This window comes from Bos indicus x Bos taurus, chromosome 13, assembly GCF_003369695.1.
Source record: "Bos indicus x Bos taurus breed Angus x Brahman F1 hybrid chromosome 13, Bos_hybrid_MaternalHap_v2.0, whole genome shotgun sequence".
In the NCBI taxonomy this organism is placed as follows: domain Eukaryota; kingdom Metazoa; phylum Chordata; class Mammalia; order Artiodactyla; family Bovidae; genus Bos; species Bos indicus x Bos taurus.
The window spans coordinates 32,682,855-32,709,265 of NC_040088.1; the positions used below are offsets into that span (position 1 = coordinate 32,682,855).

The 26,411-nt window shown below is 39.9% G+C and overlaps 1 protein-coding gene across 1 annotated transcript in view; it reads left to right on the plus strand.

The window, feature by feature from the left end:
• Positions 1-26,411, plus strand: part of HAO1 (hydroxyacid oxidase 1) — a 64,259-nt gene that overhangs the window by 24,850 nt on the left and 12,998 nt on the right. Inside the window, exons 3-4 of the mRNA XM_027559392.1 lie at positions 6,705-6,960; positions 17,178-17,353. Of these exons, the coding sequence (XP_027415193.1) occupies positions 6,705-6,960; positions 17,178-17,353 (432 nt within the window). The remainder of the gene's footprint in view (positions 1-6,704; positions 6,961-17,177; positions 17,354-26,411) is intronic.

A 26,411-nucleotide genomic window follows, 5' to 3' on the forward strand; every position in this document is an offset into this window, starting at 1 on the left:
TCATCTCAATGGACCATCTGGCAATACTATGATGTGATGGAGTGGGTGGGGCAGCAGCTTTGGTTGAAGAATCTTTACAGTTGAAATGTGCCTCATAGATGGTAAGCCTGAGAGTGCAGCCCAGACCTCTGACTCGTGTGTGTGTGTGTGTGTGTGCACACGTGCGCTCAGTCGTGTCCGAATCTTTGAGACACCTTGGACTGTAGCCTGCCAGACTCCTCTATCCATGGAATTTTCCAGGCAAGAATACTGAAATGGGTTGCCATTTCCTACTCTAGGGGATCTTCCTGAGCCAGGGATCAAACCCACATCACTTGCATCTCCTGCACTGGCAGGCAGATTCTTTACCACTGCTTGAGAGATAGGAGAGATTGACATTATTACTTAGGTCATTTGTAAGGTTTTATCTTTGATGTTTCAATATCTAAAACCTTACTAGTGTCTCTTTAGTAGTGTGTGTGTTGGGGGGGGGTATGTATTTTTCAATAGCAGTGACTTGATGACTCTTTCTTCTAAATAAAGAAGAGAAAGATATATCAAATATAAACAAAGTCTGAATATACCTAGAATATTAAGAGTTTATATGTCTATCCTTGAAGATTTATCTCAGGGATGATAAAACAGTATACCTGTGGCGGATTCATTTTGATATTTGGCAAAACTAATACAATTATGTAAAGCTTAAAAAAAAAAAAAGAGTGGATGGAAATAGGAAATAGAGTCATATGGGATCAATGTTTACTTAATGTTGTAGCTTCCAAGGTATGCTTTCTCTAGGACATGTTGACTATCATGAAAGGCAAGATGTTCAGATTTGGATCAGTGCTGGGGACCTTCTCATGGGCAAGAGACAGGCCTTGCCTTTTAGTAACATCACCATTTTGCCAGGAATTGGGAAAAGGCAACATGCTTTGGAGTCTTCATTCTGCACTACATGTTAGGAATGGGGGCCCATGAACATTGACCCCTGCCCTTTGTAAAATGAAATTTGACACTTGCTCCTTGTGAGAGCAGGTGAGAGTTTCATTGAGGAAAATAAATAGGGAAAATGGACTTCAAAAACTTTTGAGTTCTTGGCACTAGACTAGGACAACTCAAATTAGAATTTTTCAACAAAATCTATGTTCAGTCATTTATAAAATTAAAAACCTTGTACTTTTTGTCCCCCTCAGAACAGTGTAAGCTGGAAGGGTGAATCTTTACTCTCAGACTAAGGTGATATTTGAAATAGTTAGCAACCAGTAGAACAAAGATTGTGACCAGTTACAAGAGATGCACATGCAGTAAATGGCAGGCATTAACCACGGGTTTCCAAATTTCCAAGCCTTCCCAAGTATACAGAAAACCTGTTCCCTTGGTTGTCATGGTCCTAAGGATTGCGGGAGTACATTTGTTCATACTAGTAACAGGGAGTCTGGTGGGCATCTGGGAATTCTAGAAAAATCATTGCCTTGAGGGAGTGGTCAGACATGCTGGGTTCTCTGTGTGACCTTACTTAGGCCACATCCTTTTCAGAACACATTTCTTTATGGGAAATTGATGGTTAGGGGATTCTGATCCAAACAATCATTGTCCTCTGGTGTTTGTTCCAAACAATAGTGGATGACCTGGATCTATTTTTCATATTTACAACTCTTAATGAAGATAAGATATTTATACATATTATTACTCATAATTTCTTACTTAAAATGTGGTTTGTTGGGCAATATTTTTCTAATATGAGTCCTTAAGAGAGAAATTCTCGAAGGAACACTTAGAGGAAACAGATGAATGATCCATAGATAATATAACCTTCAGGTTAAGTCTTCTTTATCTGACCTGTGACCTGAAGAACAGGGATGAAAAGCATCTTTGAAGGCATTGGAAAAGTAACAATCATCAAAAACAAAATCCGCTTTACTACCAGGTTACCTTAGAGTAAAGAGGATGTGGCCTAAGTAAGGTCACACAGAGAACCCAGCATGTCTGACCACTCCCTCAAGGCAATGATTTTTCTAGAATTCCCAGATGCCCAGAAGACTCCCTTGTTACCAGTATGAACAAATGTACTCCCCTAATCCTTAGGACCATGACAACCAAGGGAACATGTTTTCTATGTACTTGAGAAGGCATGGAAATTTGGAAACCCGTGGTTAATGCCTGCCATTTACTGCATGTGCATCTCTTGTAACTGGTCACAATCTTTGTTCTACTGGTTGCTATTTCAAATGTCACCTTAGTCTGAGGGTAAAGATGCACCCATCCAGCTTACATGATGATGCTGTTTGAATGTCAAAGAGTGGTCCAGGGACTGGCAGCATTGGCACCACCTGGGAGCTGGTTAGAAAGGCAAGTTCTTGGGCCCCGTCTCTGCCAGACTGCATCAGAAACTCTGTGGTGCTTTTCACAATTTGTGTTTTCATAAACACTCCAGGGGATTTATCTGCTTGCTACAGTTTGAAAAGCATGAAAGCATTTTAACCTCTCAGAGCAGCTTTGTAAACAGCATGTCACTTGATTCTTATCATCTCCCTGTGTCACTTGGATGACTTTCACTCATATTTGATGGATGGCAGATCGAAGGTAAGTCAAATGAACCAGGGTCAAGTAGTCAATTTTATATATTTATTATTTATCTTTTGGCATTTGGCATACAGACATTGTATGAGTTTGTCCTCCACTAAAGCTGACCCCAATTTACTACCTATTTTTGGAAAAAAGCCTGTCATTCATGTTCTTTCAAGTTCTCTAAGACAATAGGATTGGTTCAGTTCAGTTCAGTCGCTCAGTCGTGTCCGACTCTTTGCAACCCCATGAACTGCAGCATGCCAGGCATCCCTGTCCATCACCAACTCCTGGAGTTTACTCAAACTCATGTCCATTGAGTCGGTGATGCCATCCAGCCATCTCATCCTCTGTCGTCCCCTTCTCCTCCTGTCCCCAATCCTTCCCAGCATCAGGGTCTTTTCCAATGAGTCAGCTCTTCACATCAGGTGGCCAAAGTACTGGAGTTTCAGCTTTAGCATCAGTCCTTCCAAAGAACACCCAGGACTGATCTCATTTAGGATGGACTGGTTGGATCTGCTTGCAGTCCAAGGGACTCTCAAGAGTCTTCTCCAACACCACAGTTCAAAAGCATCAATTCTTCACCACTCAGCTTTCTTCACAGTCCAACTCTCACATCCATACATGACCACTGGAAAAATATAGCCTTGACCAGATGGACCTTTGTTGGCAAAGTAATATCTCTGCTTTTCAATATGCTATCTAGGTTGGTCATAACTTTCCTTCCAAGGAGTAAGCATCTTTCAATTTCATGGCTGCAATCACCATCTGCAGTGATTTTGGAGCCCCAAAAGATAAAGTCTGACACTGTTTCCACTGTTTCCCCATCTATTTCCCATGAAGTGATGGGACCAGATGCCATGATCTTTGTTTTCTGAATGTTGAGCTTTAAGCCAACTTTTTCACTCTCCTCTTTCACTTTCATCAGGAGGCTTTTTAGTTCCTCTTCACTTTCTGCCATAAGGGTGGTGTCATCTGCATATCTGAGGTGACTGATATTTCTCCTAGCAATCTTGATTCCAGCTTGTGCTTCTTCCAGCCCAGCGTTTCTCATGATGTACTCTGCATATAAGTTAAATAAGCAGGGTGACAATATACTGACTTGACATACTCCTTTTCCTATTTGGAACCAGTCTGTTGTTCCATGTCCAGTTCTAACTGTTGCTTCCTGCCCTGCATATGGGTTCCTCAAGAGGCAGGTCAGGTGGTCTGGTATTCCCATCTCTTGAAGAACTTTCCACACTTTATTGTGATCCACACAGTCAAAGGCTTTGGCATAGTCAGTAAAGCAGAAATAGATGTTTTTCTGGAACTCTCTTGCTTTTTACATGATCCAGCTGATGTTGGCAATTTGATCTCTGGTTCCTCTGCCTTTTCTAAAACCAACTTGAACATCTGGAAGTTCACAGTTCATGTATTGCTGAAGCCTGGCTTGGAGAATTTTGAGCATTACTTTACTAGCATGTGAGATGAGTGCAATTGTGTGGTAGTTTGAGCATTCTTTGACATTGCCTTTCTTTGGGATTAGAATGAAAACTGACCTTTTCCAGTCCTGTGGCCACTGCTGAGTTTTCCAGATTTGCTGGCATATTGAGTGCAGCACTTTCACAGCATCATCTTTCAGGATGTGGAATAGCTCAACTGGAATTCCATCACCTCCACTAGCTTTGTTCGTAGTGATGCTTTCTAAGCCCACTTGACTTCACATTCCAGGATGTCTGGCTCTAGGTGAGTGATCACACCATCATGATTATCTGGGTCCTAAAACTCTTTTTTGTACAGTTCCTCTGTATTCTTGCCACCTCTTCTTAATATCTTCTGCTTTTGTTAGGTCCATACCATTTCTGTCCTTTATAGAGCCCATCTTTACATGAAATGTTCCCTTTGGATCTCTAATTTTCTTAAAGAGATCTCTAGTCTTTCCTATTCTGTTGTTTTCCTCTATTGCTTTGCACTGATCACTGAGGAAGGCTTTCTTATCTCTTCTTGCTATTCTTTGGAGCTCTGCATTCAAATAAGTATATCTTTCCTTTTCTCCTTTGCTTTTTGCTTCTCTTCTTTTCACAGCTATTTGTAAGGCCTCCTCAGACAGCCATTTTGCTTTTTTGCATTTCTTTTTTGGGGGATGGTCTTGATTCCTGTCTCCTGTACAATGGGAACAGGAACCTCCATCCAAGTTTATCAGGCACTCTATCTATCATATCTAGTCCCTTAAATCTATTTCTCACTTCCACTGTATAATCATAAGGAGTTTGATTTAAGTCATACCTGAATGGTCTAGTGGTTTTCCCTACTATCTTCAATTTAAGTCTGAATTTGGTAATAAGGAGTTCATGATCCAAGCCACAGTCTGCTCCTCGTCTTGTTTTTGTTGACTGTATAGAGCTTCTCCATCTTTGGCTGCAAAAAATATAATCAGTCTGGTTTTGGTGTCGACCATCTGGTGACATTCATGTGTAGAGTCGTCTTTTGTATTGTTGGAAGAGGGTGTTTGCTATGAACAGTGTGTTCTCTTTGCAGAACTCTAATAGCCTTTGCCCTGCTTCATTCTGTACTCCAAGGCCAAACTTGCCTGTTACTCCAGGTGTTTCTTGACTTCCTACTTTGGCATTCTAGTCCCTTATATTGAAAAGGACATCTTTTTTGGGTGTTAGTTCTAGAAGGTCTTGTAGGTCTTCATAGAACCTTTCAACTTCAGCTTCTTCAGTGTTACTGGTTGAGGCATTACTTGATATCTTGTTTAAAAGGTTGTGAGGTGACTGATGTCTGTTTGAGGTGTCTAACATATGAATTGTATAAAATTTTAAATGACAATGTAAATGGCAAATGCATTTTTAACAGATTTTAAAAGATAAAATTTAAAAAGTTATAAAGGAAGAAAAAATAAACTTTCCCACCCTCACCTATCATTAACAATTAGTTTGTTTAGGTTCATACACCAATAATCACATTCGTACAAATCATGGTAAACCAGTTATTTTGGAGATTTTTTTTCTTTCTTCTCCTATTTTTTTGGGTGGGGAAGAGGACGGTGGGGGGCGGGGGGTCATGCTGCATGGAACTTAGGTCACTGATCAGGAACTGAAACCAGGCTTCTGTGGTGAGAGGGTAGAATCTTGAACCACCAGGGAATTCTCTGGTTTCTTAATATATCTTGATAAACTTTCTGAGTCTGCAAATGTCATTCCTTGTAACTGAAAGAGAAGGAAGGAGGAGTGAGAGAGGGACTGTGAGAGAGAGACAAGGGAGAAACAGAGAAATAGAGAAATGGAGAGAGAGAGAGATTCAAGGAATCGGCTCATACAAATGTATAAATTGGTTAAGTCCAAAATCTAGAGCTGGCACACTGGAGACCCCAGAAAAGCTGAGTTGGTATTTGAATGTGAAGGCAATCTGCTGACAGAATTCCCTCTTCCTCCAGAAAGGTCAGTCTTTTTTTTCAAGGCCTTCAGCTGAATGGATGAGGCCTATTCACATTATGGAGAGTAATCTGCTTTATGTAAAGTCTACTGATTTAAATGTTAATCTCTTCCCTGGTGGTTCAGAGGTTAAAGCCTCTGCCTGGAATGCGGGAGACCCAGGTTCAATCCCTGGGTCAGGAAGATCCCCTGGAGAAGTAAATGGCAACCCACTCTACTACTCTTGCCTGTAGGGAGGAGCCTGGTAGGCTACAGTCCACTGGGTCCCAAAGAGTCGGACACGACTGAGCGACTTCACTTTCACTTTCACTGATTTAAATGCTAAACTCTTAACAAAAAAAATCTTACAGCAACATCTAGACACATTTGAGCAAATATCTGGGAACCATTGCCTAGCCAAGCTGACACATAAAATTAACTATTACAAAAATTACTTTTCATGGCTGTGTATATCTCATTTTATTTATGAACTACCATTTATCTATTTCCTTAAGGTTGGAGATTCAAGTTGCTTCTAAGTTTTTAATCTTTACATATAGCACATCTTTGGCCATTTGGGTCAATTTTGTCTTCATATCTATTCACAGAGTGTGGAAAGGAAAGAGTGTTTCTAACTTTTTAAAGATGCAACTTTTTATTTCTAAATTGTCTTTGTAGCTGTCTTTATCCCATGAACCACAACTTGGAGACTAGAGTAGGGAAAATGCCAAGCTGGTCTTGATCTTCTCTTTCCTTCTTCAGCCTGCAGGTCACTGGGAACTGGCATGATGCTGAGTTCCTGGGCCACCTCCTCAATTGAAGAAGTGGCAGAAGCTGGTCCCGAGGCGATTCGCTGGCTGCAGCTGTACATCTACAAGGACCGTGAGGTCACCAAGCAGCTTGTGCGGAGGGCTGAGCGAATGGGCTACAAGGCCATATTTGTGACGGTGGATACCCCTTACCTGGGCAACCGCTTTGATGACGTGCGTAACAGGTTCAAGATGCCACCCCAACTCAGGTAACCATGGCTGTTTGATCACTGGGCCCCTTAACTTATTTTCTATTTCTATTTGCTCTTGTCATGATCCAGTTCCAAAGACTTTCTCCAGTTTCCACTTGGGTGCTCTGGGGAATTAGATCTTCACAAAATGTTGGTCCCAAAGTATGGCTGTATGAGATTGTGTCTAGGAAAGATAAGGTCTGGGTTCTAGAGATGGTGTCATTGTCAAATATCCATATAATCCTCAGCAAATCACACATCTTATGTGAGTGTTGCATACTTGAGCTATAACAGCAGAGACAAGATTTGCCATATACTTGTCAAAGTAAAAAAATCTATGTCTCAGAGTGTATTAAGGGCTTTTAGTAGGATGCATTGCCATATAGATAAAAGATACTTAATTTAACTTAAGCAACAGCTTGCTATTGTAATCCTAATACTGTATTTCTTTGCCTGTTAAAATAAAAAAGCACCCTTTTAATTTTATTTTAAATTGTATTTGGAACAATTCTGGCAGGGAAGATTGAAGAAAACTAAAAGAATGGAGACAAAAGAAGTCACATATTTGCTGCCCCGTCTCCTACTTCTTTCAGTAATATATCTCTTTTGTTGTGGTTCGCCCATGGTTCAAGATTCACTAGTTTATTTATTGGTTCATTCATTCTTTCATCCATTCACTCACTCATTCATCTTAGAAAAAACAATGTACAATCTAGGAATCTAAGACTGAACTGTGATGGTTTTATCAGGCCATTCAGCTGATCCATCAACAGGGAATTATAGTCCTTTTCCCTGTAAAAGATTAGAATCATCTTGAGTCAAAACTAGAAACTCTGGAGCTTACTGAAAAAAGACAGAGCTACAAATCTCTCCTCCCCTTTGTTTTTACCTTCCCTTGGTTCCTATCAAAATCTACCCTTATGTTTTTCATACCAGTGTTTGACCGATAGACTTTAGGGCTAAAATTATTTGACCAGAACCAAAATCTTAGTTTTAATGGAGGACATTTTGATGATGGGATTTCAAAGCATCCACCAGAGTACAAGAAATGAGGGATGACTTCTTTGGAATCCTAGACCTCACTTCACTGGACTATCGCTTATTCTGTCTACATATAAAGTTAATCCTCCTAAAAGATCCAAAATCTAAAAGATTCAAAATCAAATCAGCATTCCACATAAGGACAAGAAGACTGTTGAGAGCCAGGATTCCAAGTGCATTAGAGAATGGAATGTCTTCCAACCGTCATGTAAGTTCATAGTCTTGTGTGTTACATAACTGTCATATAGCTCTTCTGTGTGTATACCTATTTAAGTATAAGCTACTGTGCATAAAATCTTGCTGTTAAACCATATATAAATGAGCTGTGTGATGTGATCTCTGTGATAATTCCAGGTAGGTTTAGGATTTCTTTCTGTATATAATATCCTCAATGGCCCAATGGCAGAATGAGGAAGTGTTCCCCTGACAGCCATCAATCACCCTGCTCCACACATCCCAGACATGGAGTTACCCAAACACCCTGTCTTTCTAAGAGAACAAAAACAAAAATCCTTGACATATTTCTACTTCTTGCCAAATTTATCAGAAAGTAGATGGTTTCAAATGTCCTTAATATGAAATCTTATTAATCTATATTAATTCTTAATATGAATTCACATTTTTCTCTCTTTTGATTACCTTAGTTTTTAGACTTTCTAAAATGTTGTTTCCCAGTATTTAGGCTTCTGACAGGAAATGTTCCTCATTGTTTCCCTTTGACCATTTGAATAGGAATTTGCTATTTCTTTTCCCTCTTCTACTACCACTTCTGCTAGCGACAACAATAAATAATACAGCGGGTTTGTTCTTTAAGTTTAGGAAGCAGTTTCTGGCTCTGGATAACAAAACAGGCTTCACGTGGTATCTACTTAGTTGGCGGATGACACCCATGTTAATTCTGGCCCATATCTCTTACTCCTTGGGTGCCAGGGCCACTCAGCCAGGAGCGGGAAGGCTGCTGTTCTTTCCCCCTCCTCCTTCCTCCCGGGCTCCTGCCCAGATGACGTGAGGGACTAGGAGACAAAGGCCCTTTTCAGCTGTCAATGTGTAGAGGAGTGGCCACGGCTCCCCAGCTTGTCACATCTTCCTTCTGAAGATGATCAAATAATGAGCCACACATCTAGACTACGGGGAACACAGGAAACACCCTTTGCCGGAGCCCTGGCCGTCAGAGCGCACACTGACGCTGTTTGTCCCTTTGGGCTTCGGGGTGACGGGGGGTGGTGGGCGGCGTGCAGCGCCCTGGGGCGCACATTCAGCAGTGAAGCCAGATCCCACAACGGGAGGCCCTGTCTTCCGCTGGAGGGCACGTGCTGCCCAAAAGCTCATCTGTTACAGCCTGATACGAAATCAGGTTTCTTTCCGCATTGACCTGACTCATAGAAGGTGAAGCCGGGCTGTTCAGAATGAGGTTTGGCAGGCGAAAGAGGCAGGAAATCCAGATGAGAATGAGTCTGTAAAGCAACGGCTCCTTCCAGCCCTGGTGGCTTCCTCTGCCTGGAGAGAAGGGGGCGGGTCCTGACTCTTGGCTTCTGGGACCAGCCAGAGTTCAAGAGTTTGGTAATCTCTGCCTGGTCCATATGCAAAACACATGGATGTGCCGCATGATGAGCAGCGCGGAGGTCCCCGAGACTGAGGGGGAGTAAGGCGAATTCTCATCTGCTCCCGGAAGAGGCGAGGATTGAAGCCAGTTCACCAGATTGGCTCCTGAGGCGCTGAGTCAGGGACCCGAGTCCATCTCCACACCACACGCGGGTGGCTTGTTTACCCTGGGTTAAAATTTGGCTCTTTGGGGCAGCACTAAGGCAGTTAAAAGAAATTTCCCATCATTGACTAAGGTCAAGCTAAATCATGACACCTACCCTTTTGATGATTTGCCTTGGGACGTGCTTCCTTAGGCCCTGAAATAAAGTATTCACCACAGTAGCCAGAGAATAGCACACAAAAGAGATGAGACTGTGCTGTCTTCCCAGGTTTCTGGGGATAAAAGTGGCGGGTGAGGCACCCCCTTCTCTGACCTCATTGCCAGCATTCTCATCTTCATTCATTCTTCCCAGCATCTCCTGCTTCCTCCTATTTTTTCAGGGTGCCAGCCACATCTGCGCCTTAGAGCCTCAGAACTGATTCTTCCCTCTGCCTGTAACATTCTTTCCCCAAATCAATGCAAACTAACTTCACTTCCTTTACATTTTGACATCAGGGATGAAGCTACTTGTTTTTATATTGGGAAACCAAAGATGAACGGTAGAGAAAAGAATAGAGATACAATAAGTGTGGGGATCTTGGGTTGGGGGTCTAGAGGAGAGAAAGCGATTTGTGGAGGAGGACTTTGTACATGGCAGATAGCCTCTAAATTATTTGGTTAGGAAAACAGTTACAATGTTAAGTCACATAATATTAAGCAGGATAATAACCTTCCAAAGATGCCTATGTTCTGAACCTTGGAACCTGTGAATATGTTACTTTTTACATGGCAAAATGAACTTGGCAGGTGTGATTAAGTTAAGGACCTTGAGATGAGATGATTATCCTGGATTATGACACGAGGCTTAAGGTAATGAAAAGGCTCCTTATAAGAGGCAAGCAGGACGGTCAGAGTCAGAGAAAGAGATGCGATGAGAGAAGTAGAAGTTGGAGTGATAGCATCTGGAAACAGGGAAATATAGATGGTTTCTAGAAGCTGGAAAAGTCAAGGAAAGAGATTCTCCCCTAGAGCCTCTGGAAGGGAAATAGCCCTATTGACCCCTTGAGTTTAGTCCAATGAAACAGTTTGAACTTCTGACCTCTAGACTATAATAAATTTGTGTCACTTTGAGAGTTGGATTATGAAGAAAGCTGAGTGCCAAAGAATTGATGCTTTTAAATTGTAGTGTTGGAGAAGACTCTTGAGAGTCCCTTGGACTGCAAGGAGATCCAACCAGTCCATCCTAAAAGGAGATCAGTCCTGGGTGTTCTTTAGAATGACTGATGCTGAAGCTGAAACTTCAATACTGTGGCCATTTCATGCGAAGAGTTGACTCATTGGAAAAGACCCTGATGCTGGGAGGGATTGGGGGCAGGAGGAGAAGGGGATAACAGAGGATGAGATGGCTGGATGGCATCACTGACTCGATGGACATGAGTTTGGGTAAACTCCAGGAGTTGGTGATGGACAGGGATGCCTGGCATGCTGTGATTCATGGGGTCGCAAAGAGCAGACACGACTGAGCGACTGAACTAAACTGAACTGAACTGAAAGCCTCTAGGGTTGTGCTTGTTATAGCAGCAACAGGAAACAGATACAATGACACAGCTCTGCCAATTTCCTCTACAAGATAGCTTCTCATTGGGGCCACATCCAATTATCATATTTAAACTTTCAAGTAAAGCCTCTACCAGCTCACATCCCTCTTGTTCTGCTCTTCTTTTTTCTTTATTTTGTATAGAACTTATGAAAGTGAAAGAGGAGAATGAAAAAGTTGGCTTAAAGCTCAACATTCAGAAAAATGAAGATCATGGCATCTGGTCCCATCACTTCATGGGAAATAGATGGGGAAACAGTGTCAGACTTTATTCTTTTGGGCTCCAAAATCACTGCAGATAGTGACTGCAGCCATGAAATTAAAAGATGCTTACTCCTTGGGAAGAAAGTTATGACCAACCTAGATAGCATATTGAAAAGCAGAGATATTACTTTGCCAACAAAGGTCTGTCTAGTCAAGGCTATGGTTTTTCCAGTGGTCATGTATGGATGTGAGAGTTGGACTGTGAAGAAAGCTGAGAGCCAAAGAATTGATGCTTTTGAACTGTGGTGTTGGAGAAGACTCTTGAGAGTTCCTTGGACTGCAAGGAGATCCAACCAGTCCATTCTAAAGGAGATCAGCCCTGGGTGTTCTTTGGAAGGAATGATGCTAAAGCTGAAACTGCAGTACTTTGGCCACCTCATACGAAGAGTTGACTCATTGGAAAAAACCCTGATGCTGGGAAGGATTGGGGGCAGGAGGAGAAGGGGACGACAGAGGATGAGATGGCTGGATGGCATCACCGACTTGATGGACGTGAGTCTGAGTGAACTCCGGGAGATGGTGATGGACAGGGAGGCCTGGCGTGCTGCGATTCATGGGGTCGCAAAGAGTTGGACATGACTGAATGACTGAACTGAACTATGTTCTAACAGGCTCCATAAATTACCTGTTGATTATGTTTCTTGTTTATTTTCTGACTCCCCTAGCTAGAATGTCAACCTAGGTAGCCAGTATTTTTGACCATTTTACTAAGACACTGGCAAATGGTCAGTGCTCAGTAAGTAATGTTGAATAAAAATGTACTAGATTATAACAGATTTACCCAATAAAACAATACTAATAAGAATTTGAATAAGGGTTTGAGCTCATACTTAAAATCCATGCCCTGAACTTTTCTTCCAAATACCCAGCCACATGGAAGAAAAAGTTAGCAGGGCTATGCAGTAAATAGAAATGTTTTCCTAATCACAGTATTAAAGGTTGCTGTTCCATGTACAAATATCTATTACGTATTTTGAATGTCTCTTATGTTATACTGATATTATGTGTTCTGCTGCTGCTGCTAAGTTGCTTCAGTCGTGTCCGACTCTGTGCGACCCCAGAGATGACAGCCCACCATGCTCCCTGGTCCCTGGGATTCTCCAGGCAAGAACACTGGAGTGGGTTGCCATTTCCCTTTCCAAGGCATGAAAGTGAAAAGTGAGAGTGAAGTCGCTCAGTCGTGTCCGACTCTTAGCGACCCCATGGATTGCAGCCCAGCAGGCCCCTCCGTCCATGGGATTTTCCAGGCAAGAGTATTGGAGTGGGGTGCCATGCCTTCTTCGATTATGTGTTCTACTGGTTGTTATTTTGTAATGTGTTTCCCACAGTGGAGACATATGATATCTCAATAATAGTCATCATTACTGACATTAATTTTGATTATTTAATAATGTTAACTTTCCTTAGTAGTTGTTACATTTTTATGATGCTAACTTACTAAAAACTAAAATCATTTTTATATTAGATTAAAAAGTATATTTAGGGGCCTTTCAAGGCACAATGAATCCTTTACAAAAAAGAAATCCTATCCCTTGCCTGTGGGTCATTAAACAGATTGGGATTCAGAGAATTAAGTCCCAAGTAATCTTGTTATTATTTTGATGTTGCCCTTTTCCTTCCTTATGAAATGAAATACTTTGGTTATCAGAAGCTGCTTTAAGTGTTTTTTGTGTATATGTCATAATTCTAATAAAAATAGCATTCATGGAGGTTTCCTTTGGAGCCATGGTTAAAACACTCCATCGTGGGTCTCTGTCAAGATATCTGAAAACTTTTTCTTGGCTTCTGGCTTTGAACAACGTTTAAGAGTAACAACAAGGCTTCATTGTACCCTGAAATTTCTGTAAGGCAACATTCATTCAAGTGTTGATCTGCATTTAGCCATCCAAGAATAACAACAGTTATTTATATAATTTTATCCATGTTTCTGTTTTTTCCTATCCCTTTCACCCTTTCACCCCACCCCTGCTGAAACACTGTAGCTTGTTTGGGATGGGGGTGGGGTGCTATGCAGAGAATATACACGTACAGATATTATTCTTTTTTCCCCTCTGGTTTTGCTATGGCATGGACAGACAGGACCTTTTTCTTATTAACAATATTATTTAAAGGTTTGAAATTTAATATCGCTTAGTATCATTTCTAAGTAATGGAATAGGCCTCCAATAATAAGGGTATGTTTATTGACTAGGTTAGCTTAGTTCAAGTTAGGATGACCACAGAAGGCCAAAATCTGTGATAAAATGTACAACCTTAAGTGGTTTGACTTAAAAAAGAAGCTCAGAGTATTTCAGCTATAATCTAAACCAAACCTCAGCAAATAATGGATACAAATATGACTTTCATGGATTTGTGATTTTCTGTGGCCTTTAGTGGCCACCTGAGTCATGCTGCTAAGTTGCTTCAGTCGTGTCTGACTCTGTGCAACCCCATAGATGGCAGCCCACCAGGCTCCCCTGTCCCTGGGATTCTCCAGGCAAGAACACTGGAGTGGGTTGCCATTTCCCTCTCCAATGCATGAAAGTGAAAAGTGAAAGTGAAGTCGCTCAGTCGTGTCCGACTCTTTTCGACCCCAGGGATTGCAGCCTACCAGGCTCCTCCGTCCATGGGATTTTCCAGGCGAGAGTACTGGAGTGGGGTGCCATTGCCTTCTCCAAGGCGAAGGTCTTCTCTATGACCTGAGTCATAGTCAATCCTTATTGAGAAAACTTAGCCAGTGGTTGAAGACAGTTACATGGGATGTGAATGTCCATGGCCTTATGATAATAGATACTGTCTAAGCTACACAACCAGCTATTTATAAGCACATTAAAGGCATTAAACCTCAGCGCTCAGTTGCTCAGTCATGTCTGACTCTTTGTGATCCCATGGACTATAGCCCACCAGGCTCCTCTGTCCATGGAATTTTCCAGGTTGCCATTTCCTCCTCCAGGAGATCTTCTTGACTCAGAGATTGAACCCAAGTCTCCTGTGTTTCCTACACTGGCAGGCAGATTCTTTACCACTGAGCTACCAGGGAAGCCCTAGTTTTGTAAAAATTGTGTACCTCTGTACTTCTAAGTTTATATAAAAATTGTTATAGCCTTGGCTCCAAGATACTTTCTGTGTTCAATGTCAGAGCCAGTGGAAAGGAGTAAAGACTGATGACTAAGCCAGAGATCCATATATAGCTTTTACTTTAACACAAAGAAGAGACTTGCTAGCAGAGTAATTCATAATGTGCAGAAGAGCAAGGTGAGTCTAGGTCACTGTCATCATTCAAAGTCAGCCTTTTAGAGAAATGAAGTTGGCAGTTGGATTTGGGTCTGCTAAGCTGATTTCAGGCAGCTAAGTCATATGGGTGGTGCCAGTGTGTATTTGGAAGGCCATCCATCCAATCAGTGGTCAGAGGTGTAGGCAGAAAAGACTATGTCCTTAGCTTGGAGAACTTCCAAAATCTTCCAAGATATCAGGATATTAGACTAAGAGAAAAGACTTCAGGTGTAGAGTAAGCCAGCTGCAAAATCTTCTAGATTAGTTAGAGAAATACTGTTCTAAGCTGAGTTAACAAAATTAGACATAGGAGAAGGGAGCAACTCAGTGGGGTTGTGTCTCAGTTTGTGTTTCTTTAGGAGAAGAATGTGAACCACTGATTTAAGTAAAAGTAGTACCTTTAGAAGATGGTAGGAATATTGGTAGAGGAGTGGGGAAGAGGTATCAGGGAGCGGAGATGGTCAACAATTGGCATGTTACAAAGACAGTCACAGCTATGGGCAACTGAAGCTTAATCCTGCTGGGAAACTCTGGGAGATCTTGTAGAATCTATCTCAGAGTTAATCTGCCCAGGGTTGAAGGAGCTGGGGTATGTGTATACCAACATCCTTGACAAGTTGAGTCTGCTGTGTTGAGGGTGACTCAGGCCCCAGGAGTAAGAAAAAGTCATATGTATTAGTCAGGTTCTCCAGAGAAACAGAACAAGTAGGATGTCCGTATCGAAATGGCTGTATCTATATCTATAGAGATATTTACTGTAAGGGATTTGCTCACACAATTAAGGAGGCTGAGAAATCCCACAATCTATTATCTACAAGCTGGAGGCCCAGGTTGTAGGAATAGGTCCAGGAAAGCCAGAGTAGTTTCAACCTAAACCTGAGGCCTAAGATGGGGGGAGTTAATGGTATAAGTCACAGTCTGTGTCTGAAAGGCCTCAAAACTGGGAGCCCATAGTGTAAGTCCTGGTCAAAACCTGAAGGTTTGACAACCAATAGCTCCAATGTGAAGGGTAGGAGACAATGGATGTCCCTGCTCAAACAAAGACAATGAACTTATTCTTCCTCCACCTTTTTGTCCTATTTGGGACCTCCACAGATTAGAAGATGCCTGCCCAATCTCTTCTCAGTCTACTGATATAAATGCTAATCTCACCTAGAAACATCTTTATGGACATACCCAGAAGTAATGTTTTACCAGCTGCTTAAGCATCCCTTAGCCCAGTCAAGCTGACAAAACTAACCATCACACCTCAGGCAAAGTAAGGAAGGTCTTGGAAACTCATATCCTGGTCAGGATTGTCTAGAAGATTGGGGGTTCTGAGTAAGAAGACAGAAAAAACAAGTAAATAGAGAAAAAAAGCAAGAGCTGACAGTGCATCTGCTGGGAACCACTTTCCACTTCTCCCTATGACCAAGCACCAGCACCACCACCACACCAACATGGTAGCAGGAAAAGAGTTGAAAGAAGAAAAAAAAAGACAAGGAAAAGAGTTTACAGTGACCCCAGACAGAGGTGTTAATACTGCATTTCCAATCTCCTCTAGAATTTTCCACAAGGACTTTGAAAGATTTCTGAAGTCTAATGTAATTGACAGAGTGCAGTTGAGATCTGAGTGAAGAGAATGTAATTAGGAGTCAGAGACGCTGAGACTTTCCTGGTGGTCCAGTGGTTAAAACCTCACTTCCAATGCAGGGGATACAGGTTCGATCCTTAGTTGGGGAGCTAAGATCCCACATGCCTCACAGTCAAGAAACCAAAGCATGAAATAGAAAGACTTTAAAATGATGCACACAGAAAAAAAATTCTTAAAAAAAATGAGTCGAGACCAGTTTGAAACCCAAATGCTGCATTAGTTAATACATGGGGGCATCTTGTTCTACAATTCTGGTTTTTTTTTTTTTTGTATAAAATAGAAATTATAGAGTGTGAATTTTATCTTCCAAAAGTTTTTTAAACATTGTGGGTATATGAATGCCCATTGTAAATTGTGATGCATCATGCAAATGTTCGTCTTATGATTAGTATGCATTGCCTTTGAAAATAGCATCAAATTGATTGTTTATATTCACAGACTGGCTTAAAAAGGTAGAGATATTTGAACTTGGCCAAAGTTTTATCCTTTAATCTGACTTATTTATATAAAAAGATATAAATTTATATAAAAATCTTACATTATAAGATGTAAAATAAACTTTAAGTGACCAATTAAGTCTACTAAGTTGTCATATTTAGCCTGGACTCCTTCATCAAAACACGAAAACATAAATGTGATCAACTTGGAGAGTGAACAGTCAATTGATTTGAAAAGGGTACCCTTCTTTTTTTTCATTGAATGAGTCATTGTAAAGATAGTTCTAATTTGGGAAGTTTCTCATGTTATGTATCTCTTTGTTTCAGAATGAAAAATTTTGAAACCAATGATTTAGCATTTTCTCCTAAGGAAAATTTTGGAGACAAAAGTGGACTCGCTGCATATGTGGCTAAAGCAATAGACCCATCCATCAGCTGGGAGGATATTAAATGGCTGAGAAGACTGACATCTCTGCCCATTGTTGCAAAAGGCATTTTGAGAGGTTTGTTTATTTCTCTACTTGAGTGAATTCTGATTTTATGATTCTTTATGGATATGATCATGATATTTTAAGGGAAAATAATCAATTATTTCCAAATAATTAATATGGAAATATAAATCCATCTCTCAGTTCTCCCATTTGACATTAATGACTAAATGTTTCTTCCTTCTGAAGGAGAACAGGGCTCTTATGATGTAAAAAGTTACTTTTTCTAAAGTAGTGGGATTGCCTGATTTTGGATGCCATTGAATCACAGAACTTGGCAAAACCTAGGTAGAAGGTCTTGAGTTTGTTGCTTTGGCTGAAAGCTGCCAACAACTGCTCTCAAATCAATAAGTCCCAAGGAAGATATTATGACAGCCAGATATGTTTAAGAGCACTTTGTATTTTTCTCCTGTTCCCTCCCAGTACTAATGACTAGAACTGATTTTTTGAGTGTGGAATCCCATATCACCTCTCTTTAAAGAATGGTGGACTAGAATGTTAAAATCTTCAAATATCAAGCCATGGTTGTTAAGAAACTTGACAAATTCCCCAATATCCACATGTATGCAAATCCCACAGGGAGGTACCAATGAATATAATAATTTGGAATGTAAATGTGTTCACCCACAAAAATATTTTCTTGCTTTGAAAACATTTAATACTGTTATGTAGATAACTGCCCGAAACATATTATTTCAAATGGAAATGTTAAAGTAAGTGGCTCTGTGATGAGAGACTCCATTAATTTATCTCAGGGTTAACTATGACTTAGAATCAAAACTTTTTCATTGGTTTTACTTGAATATGTATGAGTACCATGGCCCTTATTTATAAAGCTCTGGGAATGCCCCTGACTTTATTTAATAGTATGGACACAAAAATAAGCTAATGTGAGTAAAAGAATGGGCCTAATGAAGCTTGGCTACCCACTCCAGTATTCTTGGGCTTTCCTGGTAGTTCACATGGTGAAAATCCACCTGCAATGTGGGAGTCCTAGGTTTGATTCCTGGGTGGAGAAGATCCTCTGCAGAAGGGAATGGCTACCCACTCCAGTATTCTGTCCTGGAGAATTCCGTGGACTGTATTGTCCATGGGGTTGCAAAGAATCGGATATGACTGGGCAACTTTCACTTTTCATAATGGAGCTTTTAAGTAGTGGAGATATGTTTAAATCCTGATCTGTCTTAATCTGTGCTTTTAAAAGACATTGTTATATTCTTTTCTATAGACTATTGTCAGTTCAAAATTTCTGTGGATTATACTTTTTTGAGTATATACTGATATTACAGACACCTTTAAACAGTTTTGCTGACCTTACTTGCATTCATACTGTAGTCCATGATTATTAGTGCTACTTCCTGTAGCTATATTCCACTGTAGGTACTGAAATATTAACCCGAAGGATCTGTCCCATTTATTTGCTCATTCATTCACTTATTCACTCACTCATTTCATAAACATTTATTATACTTACTGTGTGCTAAAATAAAAGACAATAATTTGAGATCCTTGGCCAAAGGACATCTCATTCTTGGAGAGGACAGACATAAAAACAAGAATTTGGGTGAGATAAGATGTTGTACATACTGAGATTGAAATCTATGCACTATAAGGGTATGGCTTAAATAGTGTTTGGACAGTTATAAAAGTGATTTAGGGAAGGTTTCATTCCAGGATGAAAGATGATCCTTGACTTTTGTCATGACATCAGGTCAAAAGACTCTTTTTCAGACTTCGGTCATGTTGAAATACAGCAGTCACAAGTAACAATGTTAAACCATATAAGCCGTATGTAGACTTTAAGATGATTGAGAACTACTAAGAACCTTGATGAGGGAAGCAACCTCATCAGATCAGCAGTGTAGAAAAAGCAAGCTTTGTATAATGGTCCGACTCAATGGAGGTGGCCTAGCTGTGGTCAGGGAAGCAATTTAGGAAACTGCTGTAATCTGGACAAGAATTGTAGCTAATCCCTGGTAGCTCAGCTGGTAAAGAATCTACCGGCAATGCAGGAGACCCCAGTTTGATTCCTGGGTTGGGAAGATCCACTGGAAAAGGGATAGGCTACCCACTTCAAAGTCTTCTGGGACTTCCCTTGTGGCTTAGCTGGTAAAGAATCAACCTACAATGTGGGAGACCTCTGTTTGATCCCTGGGTTGGAAAGATCCCCTGGAGAAGGGAACAGCTCCCCACTCCAGTGTTCTGGCCTGGGGAATTCCACGGGCTGTGTGGTCCATGGGCTGTATTGTCCATGGGCTGTATTGTCCATGGGCTGTATTGTTGCAAAGAGTCGGACATGACTGAGCTACTTTCACTTTCACTTCACAGTGGTGTCACTGAGGAAACTGAAAGGGTGTAATCCATTTAGAAAATTATTTAAAAATTATTTAAAATATTTAAAATTAATTAAAAATTATTTTAAAAATGCTGTTTCAAGTATTTAATTACTCTCATCACAGAAGGCTCACAGCAGTTGGGGTAAAATCACCAATTTAATTTCTAACCAATGTTTCAATTTTGGATTCCCAATATACCTAATTTTCTACCACTTTGTCCTCTAGGATATGATGTGAATCTACTGAATGATTTACTATCACATGTTAAGTTGAAAAATGTTTTGACTTCAAGAACATCATTCTGTGGCCGTTACACCAAGGACCACTACCAACACTTTTACTTCTCTCTTTTCTTTCTTATCCATGTTATGTGTTTTTCACTCAGTAGACAGCCTGAATGTTTATTGAGTAAAATACTTAGGGAAAACTGCATGAATATCTATAACTAGAGAGAGCTCAAAAGCAAGAGAAGGAAAGACTGGGCATTTGGCATTTGAAAGGAAATAACTTATTTGTACACGTGCAGTTTACATTGTCTAACTTCTCTGTAACTATTTACTTCATTTATTTAACAAACAAGAATCATCACTATGACAACAATGACATTAAGTGGTGCATAGGTTCAGTCTGGGTGGAGGGGAGGCGGGAGTGCTAAGGCCAATTCTGGGAAATCCAGGTCTCATTATTTCACAGATCTTCATCCAGAAGTTACATGGATTGACTAAGAGTCATCTATCTTTTTTCATTTTCCTTTTACCAGAAAGGTACAGATTATATTTGTAGGAATATGAAATCACAGGCAACTGAGAAGATCTCAATGAAACATCCCCCCTTACCACCGTTTTAAGGATTGCATTCTAATGAATGCAACTAAAACAGCAAGATGCAATCTCTTGCTGTGGTTAAACTCTGTCTTTGGAAATCTCAACACAAACTCCAAATATGTACTTGAGACAGGGTTAGGTTTTCCTCAGAACTCACGCTAACAAATGGCATTATAAACAAAGGCATGTGCTTTTTAGAATTTTTTTCTAATTAAAAAATTTAAAACTAGACGATCTCACTTCTCTAGTGATTTTTGGCTTCTCAGAAACTTATTTAACTCATTATTACCCTATCTATAGTTTTTAAAGACATTCTCAAAGAATATTCACTCAGTGTTCCTGAATTGTGTTCAAAACTGCTGCCATGAAGCTAGGATTTAGTTACTAAGCTCCTGTTGAAATAGCATAGAGTCCTGCTATATGTCTATTGTTCAAGGCCTTGACAATAGATAGAAGATAATACTACTCTAAATCTTGAGTACTTACTTTGGTATTTAAGATTAAATATGGAAATAATGTATTAATAAGATAGCAAACAGTGCTATTCACTATTGACTGTTGTGTTTGTGAATCAGTTAGTGTATTAACTGGCAAATAACAAATTTGGAATGTCATACTAGTAAACTCTAAAGGTTAATGAAAATATCCAAGATTCATGAACATTTGCTATGTCCACTTTGACTCTCTTGTTAAGAAAACATTGTTTTTCTCTCTGAGTTAAAATAAAATGTGAACAAGATTACATAAACAGCTAAGGAAAGGGATACATAAATGGTCATAAATGATTACTTTCATTTTTCTCTACATGCTCATGATCCTGTCTTCTTAGAAAACCATTCAGTGATTTCTCCCTACATTCCCAGCACTGCCTGGTAGAACACAGAAAACCATTTGAGATGATAGAAGACAACAAACTAAGACTTAAATAGCACTTCCTTCAAAATGAAAAGCTCATAATAATCATAACCCTCACTATGATTAAAATTTGTTGTTATAAACAAAACTTAAATAGATTTGCCAAAAGTATCCAGCAAATAAATCTTCCTCTACCTACTCATATTCTTAGTTAGTATTTCCTGTACCATCAGCTGAAAATAATAATAATCATATTTATCTGAGTGCTCAACATGTCAGGTACTTTCTAAGAGCTCATTCAACTCATTTAATCCACAAACCAATCATATTTGAATCTTTATCCCCATTTTGTGGTTTAGTACACTGATGTACCAAACAAGTTAAGTAATTTGCTGCTTACATGGCAAGCATGAAGCAGATATGGGATTCAAATCTAGGTGGCCTTACTACCAAGCCTAAGGGGTTAATCTCTTTTTCATACTGTATAGGGTCAGTTTATTGACAGTATTCAATATCTTAAAACACAGGTTATAGCTACCTGGTGGCAAGTATTTGCATTATAAATCAGAAGATTACATATATCTTCAATCATGAGATTCATAAAATATATTTCAAATATTTTAATTTTTTAACTTTTGATTTTTATGTTGATATCACACATGCAATTAGATAACCAGAGCAATTCTAGTTACATTTTACATTGTTTGTTAAGGTTACTTATAGATATAGATACATCTAGACATAAAAAATACCGTGGTACATCTCTTTATTAGAGTGGGTAAACCCATGCAAACATTAAAACTCAGCCAATATGTCAGTCCGTAGCCAAGTGTGGCTATTCAAGTAAATTAAAATTAAACAAAAGTAAAATTCAGTTTCTCACCTACATTGCCACACTTCTATTACTCTATGGCTATTTATGTTACTATATGGAACCACACAGATGTAGAACATTTCCATCATCATAGAAAGTTCTCCTGGATAGCATACAAGTCTGTATCTTTAGAGAACCATTTCCTAAACATGTTTTAAATGATAGTGTGATAACATATTGGATTTCTAGTTCAAAATGATAGATTGAGCACATATGTACCCTTTTATCAAATTTAAGACCTTACTGAAATTAAAGTACAGAAATCCAAGAATGCATAACACTTATGACAGCAAAGGAAAGGAAGGCACAAGCAGCAGAGAAACTTCAAGACATTTATGAAAGAAACAAAAGGTAAAGGGAGTATATTGACACCAGGAAAATGAAAAGAAAACTGCTCCTGTAGAGAGTCTTTGTGAGAACCCTGAAGGCAGGAGCAAGTCGTATCATAGGGTGCCTGAGGGTTCCTAGGGTCTAGAGTGCAAGTGTGACAGAGATGAGGGATGAAAAGTGGGAGCTGAAAGCCAGAGGAATCACTGGAGTTCTGTTTGTGACACTCCCCCACTAGCCCAGGGGAGACTCTGCTGAAGATGGGTAAGGTTTGCTGGGGTTCCGGGGTGTCCAGGGGACTGGTCTCTGCCTCCTGCTGCTGCCTTGGAGGGGTGCAGGGTGGTGAGGAGCTGGGAGCCACGGGGTCTCTCAAGGGTCTGTGCTCCAGCCCAGGGGAGACTCCACCTTTAGCATCACAAGGCATTTCAGAAATTCCAAAACATAAAAGACCATGGTACATCTGCAGAAAAGCTGATGGCAGAGGAAAGAGATAAAGTAAAAAAAGAACTTTAAAGACTCCAAAGGATAGGTTCAGAGGGATTGAAAATATGTTTAAATAAGAAGAATCTGCCATGAAAAGAAAATTGGAACATTAAAAACAGTTTGCAAATATTAAAAAAAATGATTTTTGGAATTAAAAATAAAATTACTGGTTTACTGAAGAAGAGGGTCAAGGATATTTCCCAAAATGTAAAACAAAGTGACAAATAGAAATGATTAAATGATTTTAATCATTAAATATGATTAAATGGAGAGGCTTGAAGACTGTTTAAAATGTCCAATATCCAAATGATAAGGGCTTCAGGAAAATTAGAGATACCAAGGGAACATTTCATGTGAAGATGGGGGCAATAAAGGACAGAAATGGTATGGACCTAAGAGAAGCAGAAGATATTAAGAAGAGGTGGCAAGAATACACAGAATTGTACAAAAAAAGATCTCCATGACCCAGATAACCATGATGGTGTGATCACTTACCTAGAGCCAGACATCCTGGAGTCTGAAGTCAAGTGGGCCTTAGGAAGAATCACTACAAAGAAAGTTAGTGGAGGTGATGAAATTCCAGTTGAGTTATTTCAAATCCTAGAAGATGATGCTGTGAAAGTGCTGTACTCAACCTGCCAGCAAATTTGGAAAACTCAGGAGTGGCCACAGGACTAGAAAAGTCAGTTTTCATTCCAATCCCAAAGAAAGGCAATGCCAAAGAATGCTCAAACTACCACACAATTGCACTCATCTCACACGCTAACAAAGTGATGCTCAAAATTCTCCAAGCCAGTCTTCAACAGTATTTGAACTGAGAACTTTCAGATGTTCAAGCTGGATTTAGAAAAGACAGAGGGATCAGAGATCAAATTGCCAACATCCATTGGATCATCAAAAAAGCAAGAGCATTCCAGAAAAACATCTGTTTCTGCTTTATTGACTATGTCAAAGCCTTTGACTGTGTAGATCACAACAAACTGGAAAATTCTTCAAGAGATGGGAATACCAGACCACCTTACCTGCCTCCTGAAAAATCTGTATGCAGATCAAGAAGCAACAGTTAGGATCAGACTTGGAAAAATGGACTGGTTCCAAATTGGGAAAAGAGTACATCAAGGTTGTATATTGTCACTCTGCTTATTTAACTTCTATGCACAGCACATCATGCAAAATGCCAGGATGGATGAAGCACAAGCTGGGAAAAATATCAATAACCTCAGATATGCAGATGACACCACCATTATTGCAGAAACTGAAGAGGAACTGAAGAGCCTCTTGATGAAATGAAAGAGGAAAGTGAAAAAGCTGGCTTAAAACTCAACATTCAAAAACTAAGACCATGGCTTCTGGTCCCATCACTTCATGACAAATAGATGGGGAAACATTGAAACAGTGAGAGACTTTATTTTCTTGGACTCCAAAATCACTGCAAATGGTGACTGTGGCTGTGAATTTAAGGCACTTGCTCCTTGGAAGAAAAGCTATGACCAACCTAGACAGTGTATTAAAAATCAGAGACATTACTTAATACACAGAGACATTACTTTGCTGACAAAGTCCATCTAGTCAGAGCTATGGTTTTTCCGGTAGTCACGTATGGAGGTGAGAGTTGAACCATAAAGAAAGCTGAGCACCGAAGAACTGATGCTTTAGAGCTGTGGCGTTCGAGAAGACTCTTGAGAGACCTTTGGACAGCAAGGAGATCAAACCAGTCAATCCCAAAGGAAATCAATCCTGAATATTCATTAGAGGAACTGATGCTGAAACTGAAGCTCTAATACTTTGGCCACCTGATGCGAGGAACTGACTCATTGGAAAAGACCCTGATACTGGAAAAGATAAAGGAAGGAAGAAAAGGGGATAACAGTGGATAAGATGGCTGGATGGCATCACCGACTTGATGGACATGAGTTTGAGCAAGTTCTGGGAGTTGGTGATGGACAGGGAGGCCTGACATGCTGCAGTCCATGGGGTCACAAAGAATTGGACATGACTGAGCAACTCAATGGAACTGAACTGAAGGGCATCACACACACACACTATATATTTCTTATATAGCACCCGCGTCTCTTTACGTCTCCAGCATTGGCAGGAGGGTTCTTTATCACTATCATCATCTGTGAAGCCTAACATATATATAGTTTAGTATATATAGTATATGGACTTCTCATGTGGTGCTAGTGGTAAATAACCAGCCTGCCAATGCATGTTAGATGAAATAGATGCGGGTTCGCTCCCTGGGTCGGAACCATCCCCTGGAGAAGGGCGTGGCAACCCACTCCAGTATCTTGCCTGGAGAATCCAATGGACAGAGGAACCTGACAGGCCACAGTTCATAAGGTCACAGAGTCAGACACAACTGAAGCAACTTAGCATGCACACTATATAGTATATATTCCTTATATATACTATTCTCTGCTAGTAATAATAATATCATGATGACACAATGTCTTAGTCGGCTCAAGTTGCCATAACAAAATGTAATAGCCTGAGAAAGGGAGTGTTTTAAAGCAGAAATTTATTTTCTCATTCTTCTGGAGGCTGGAAGTCTGAGATAAAGTAGCCAGCCTGGTTGGTTTTTGTGAAGGCTTTTCCCTTGAGTTGCAGAGGTCACCTTGACGCTGTGTGCCCACATGACCTCTCCCTTGTGTGCGTGGAGAGGGAGAGGAACAAGCTCTCTGGTGTAATCTTGTAAGGGCACTAATACCATGATGAGGGCCTTACCCTCATGACCTTTATCACTAGCACTACCTGGGACCTCATTTAACCCTTATTACTTCTCAAAGTATTCATTTCCAAATTTGATCACATTGAGGGTTAAAACTTCAACCTATGAATTTTTAAGGATATAAACATTGTCTATGCCACATGGGTTTAACATTTTCATATGCCTATAATTTTAGAAGAAAAATATTTCTAGCTTTATTTTGAAAAGTGGGAATATTTAAAAATTCCATGAAACACAGTTTGGAAAATGGTGGTTTAAAGAATAAAATTTTCAAATAATTCAAATTACAAATTCTCCTATGAATCTCTTTTTTGTTATTCTTAGTCAGGTATGCCCTTGATCTCCATTGCTGAATTTATAAATATATGCAATGTCCTGTATCTATCTGCTTAAGTTTCCACAATCCGATTTCACTACAACCTTGGGCTACTTTTGAGTGTTAAACTTGGGAAGCAGTGTTATTTTCATGATTCTGTTAGCAAATAGTTTTTATTGGGAGAATGCTGAAAATAATAGTTTAAAGATGTAAAATATTTTTAAAAGATTTGAAATTGATTTTGGAGTATGTTAGTCAAATTTAAAACAGCATTTTCAAAAATCAATATATTTTTAAGACTGGTTTAAGATGTAGCATATCATTTGA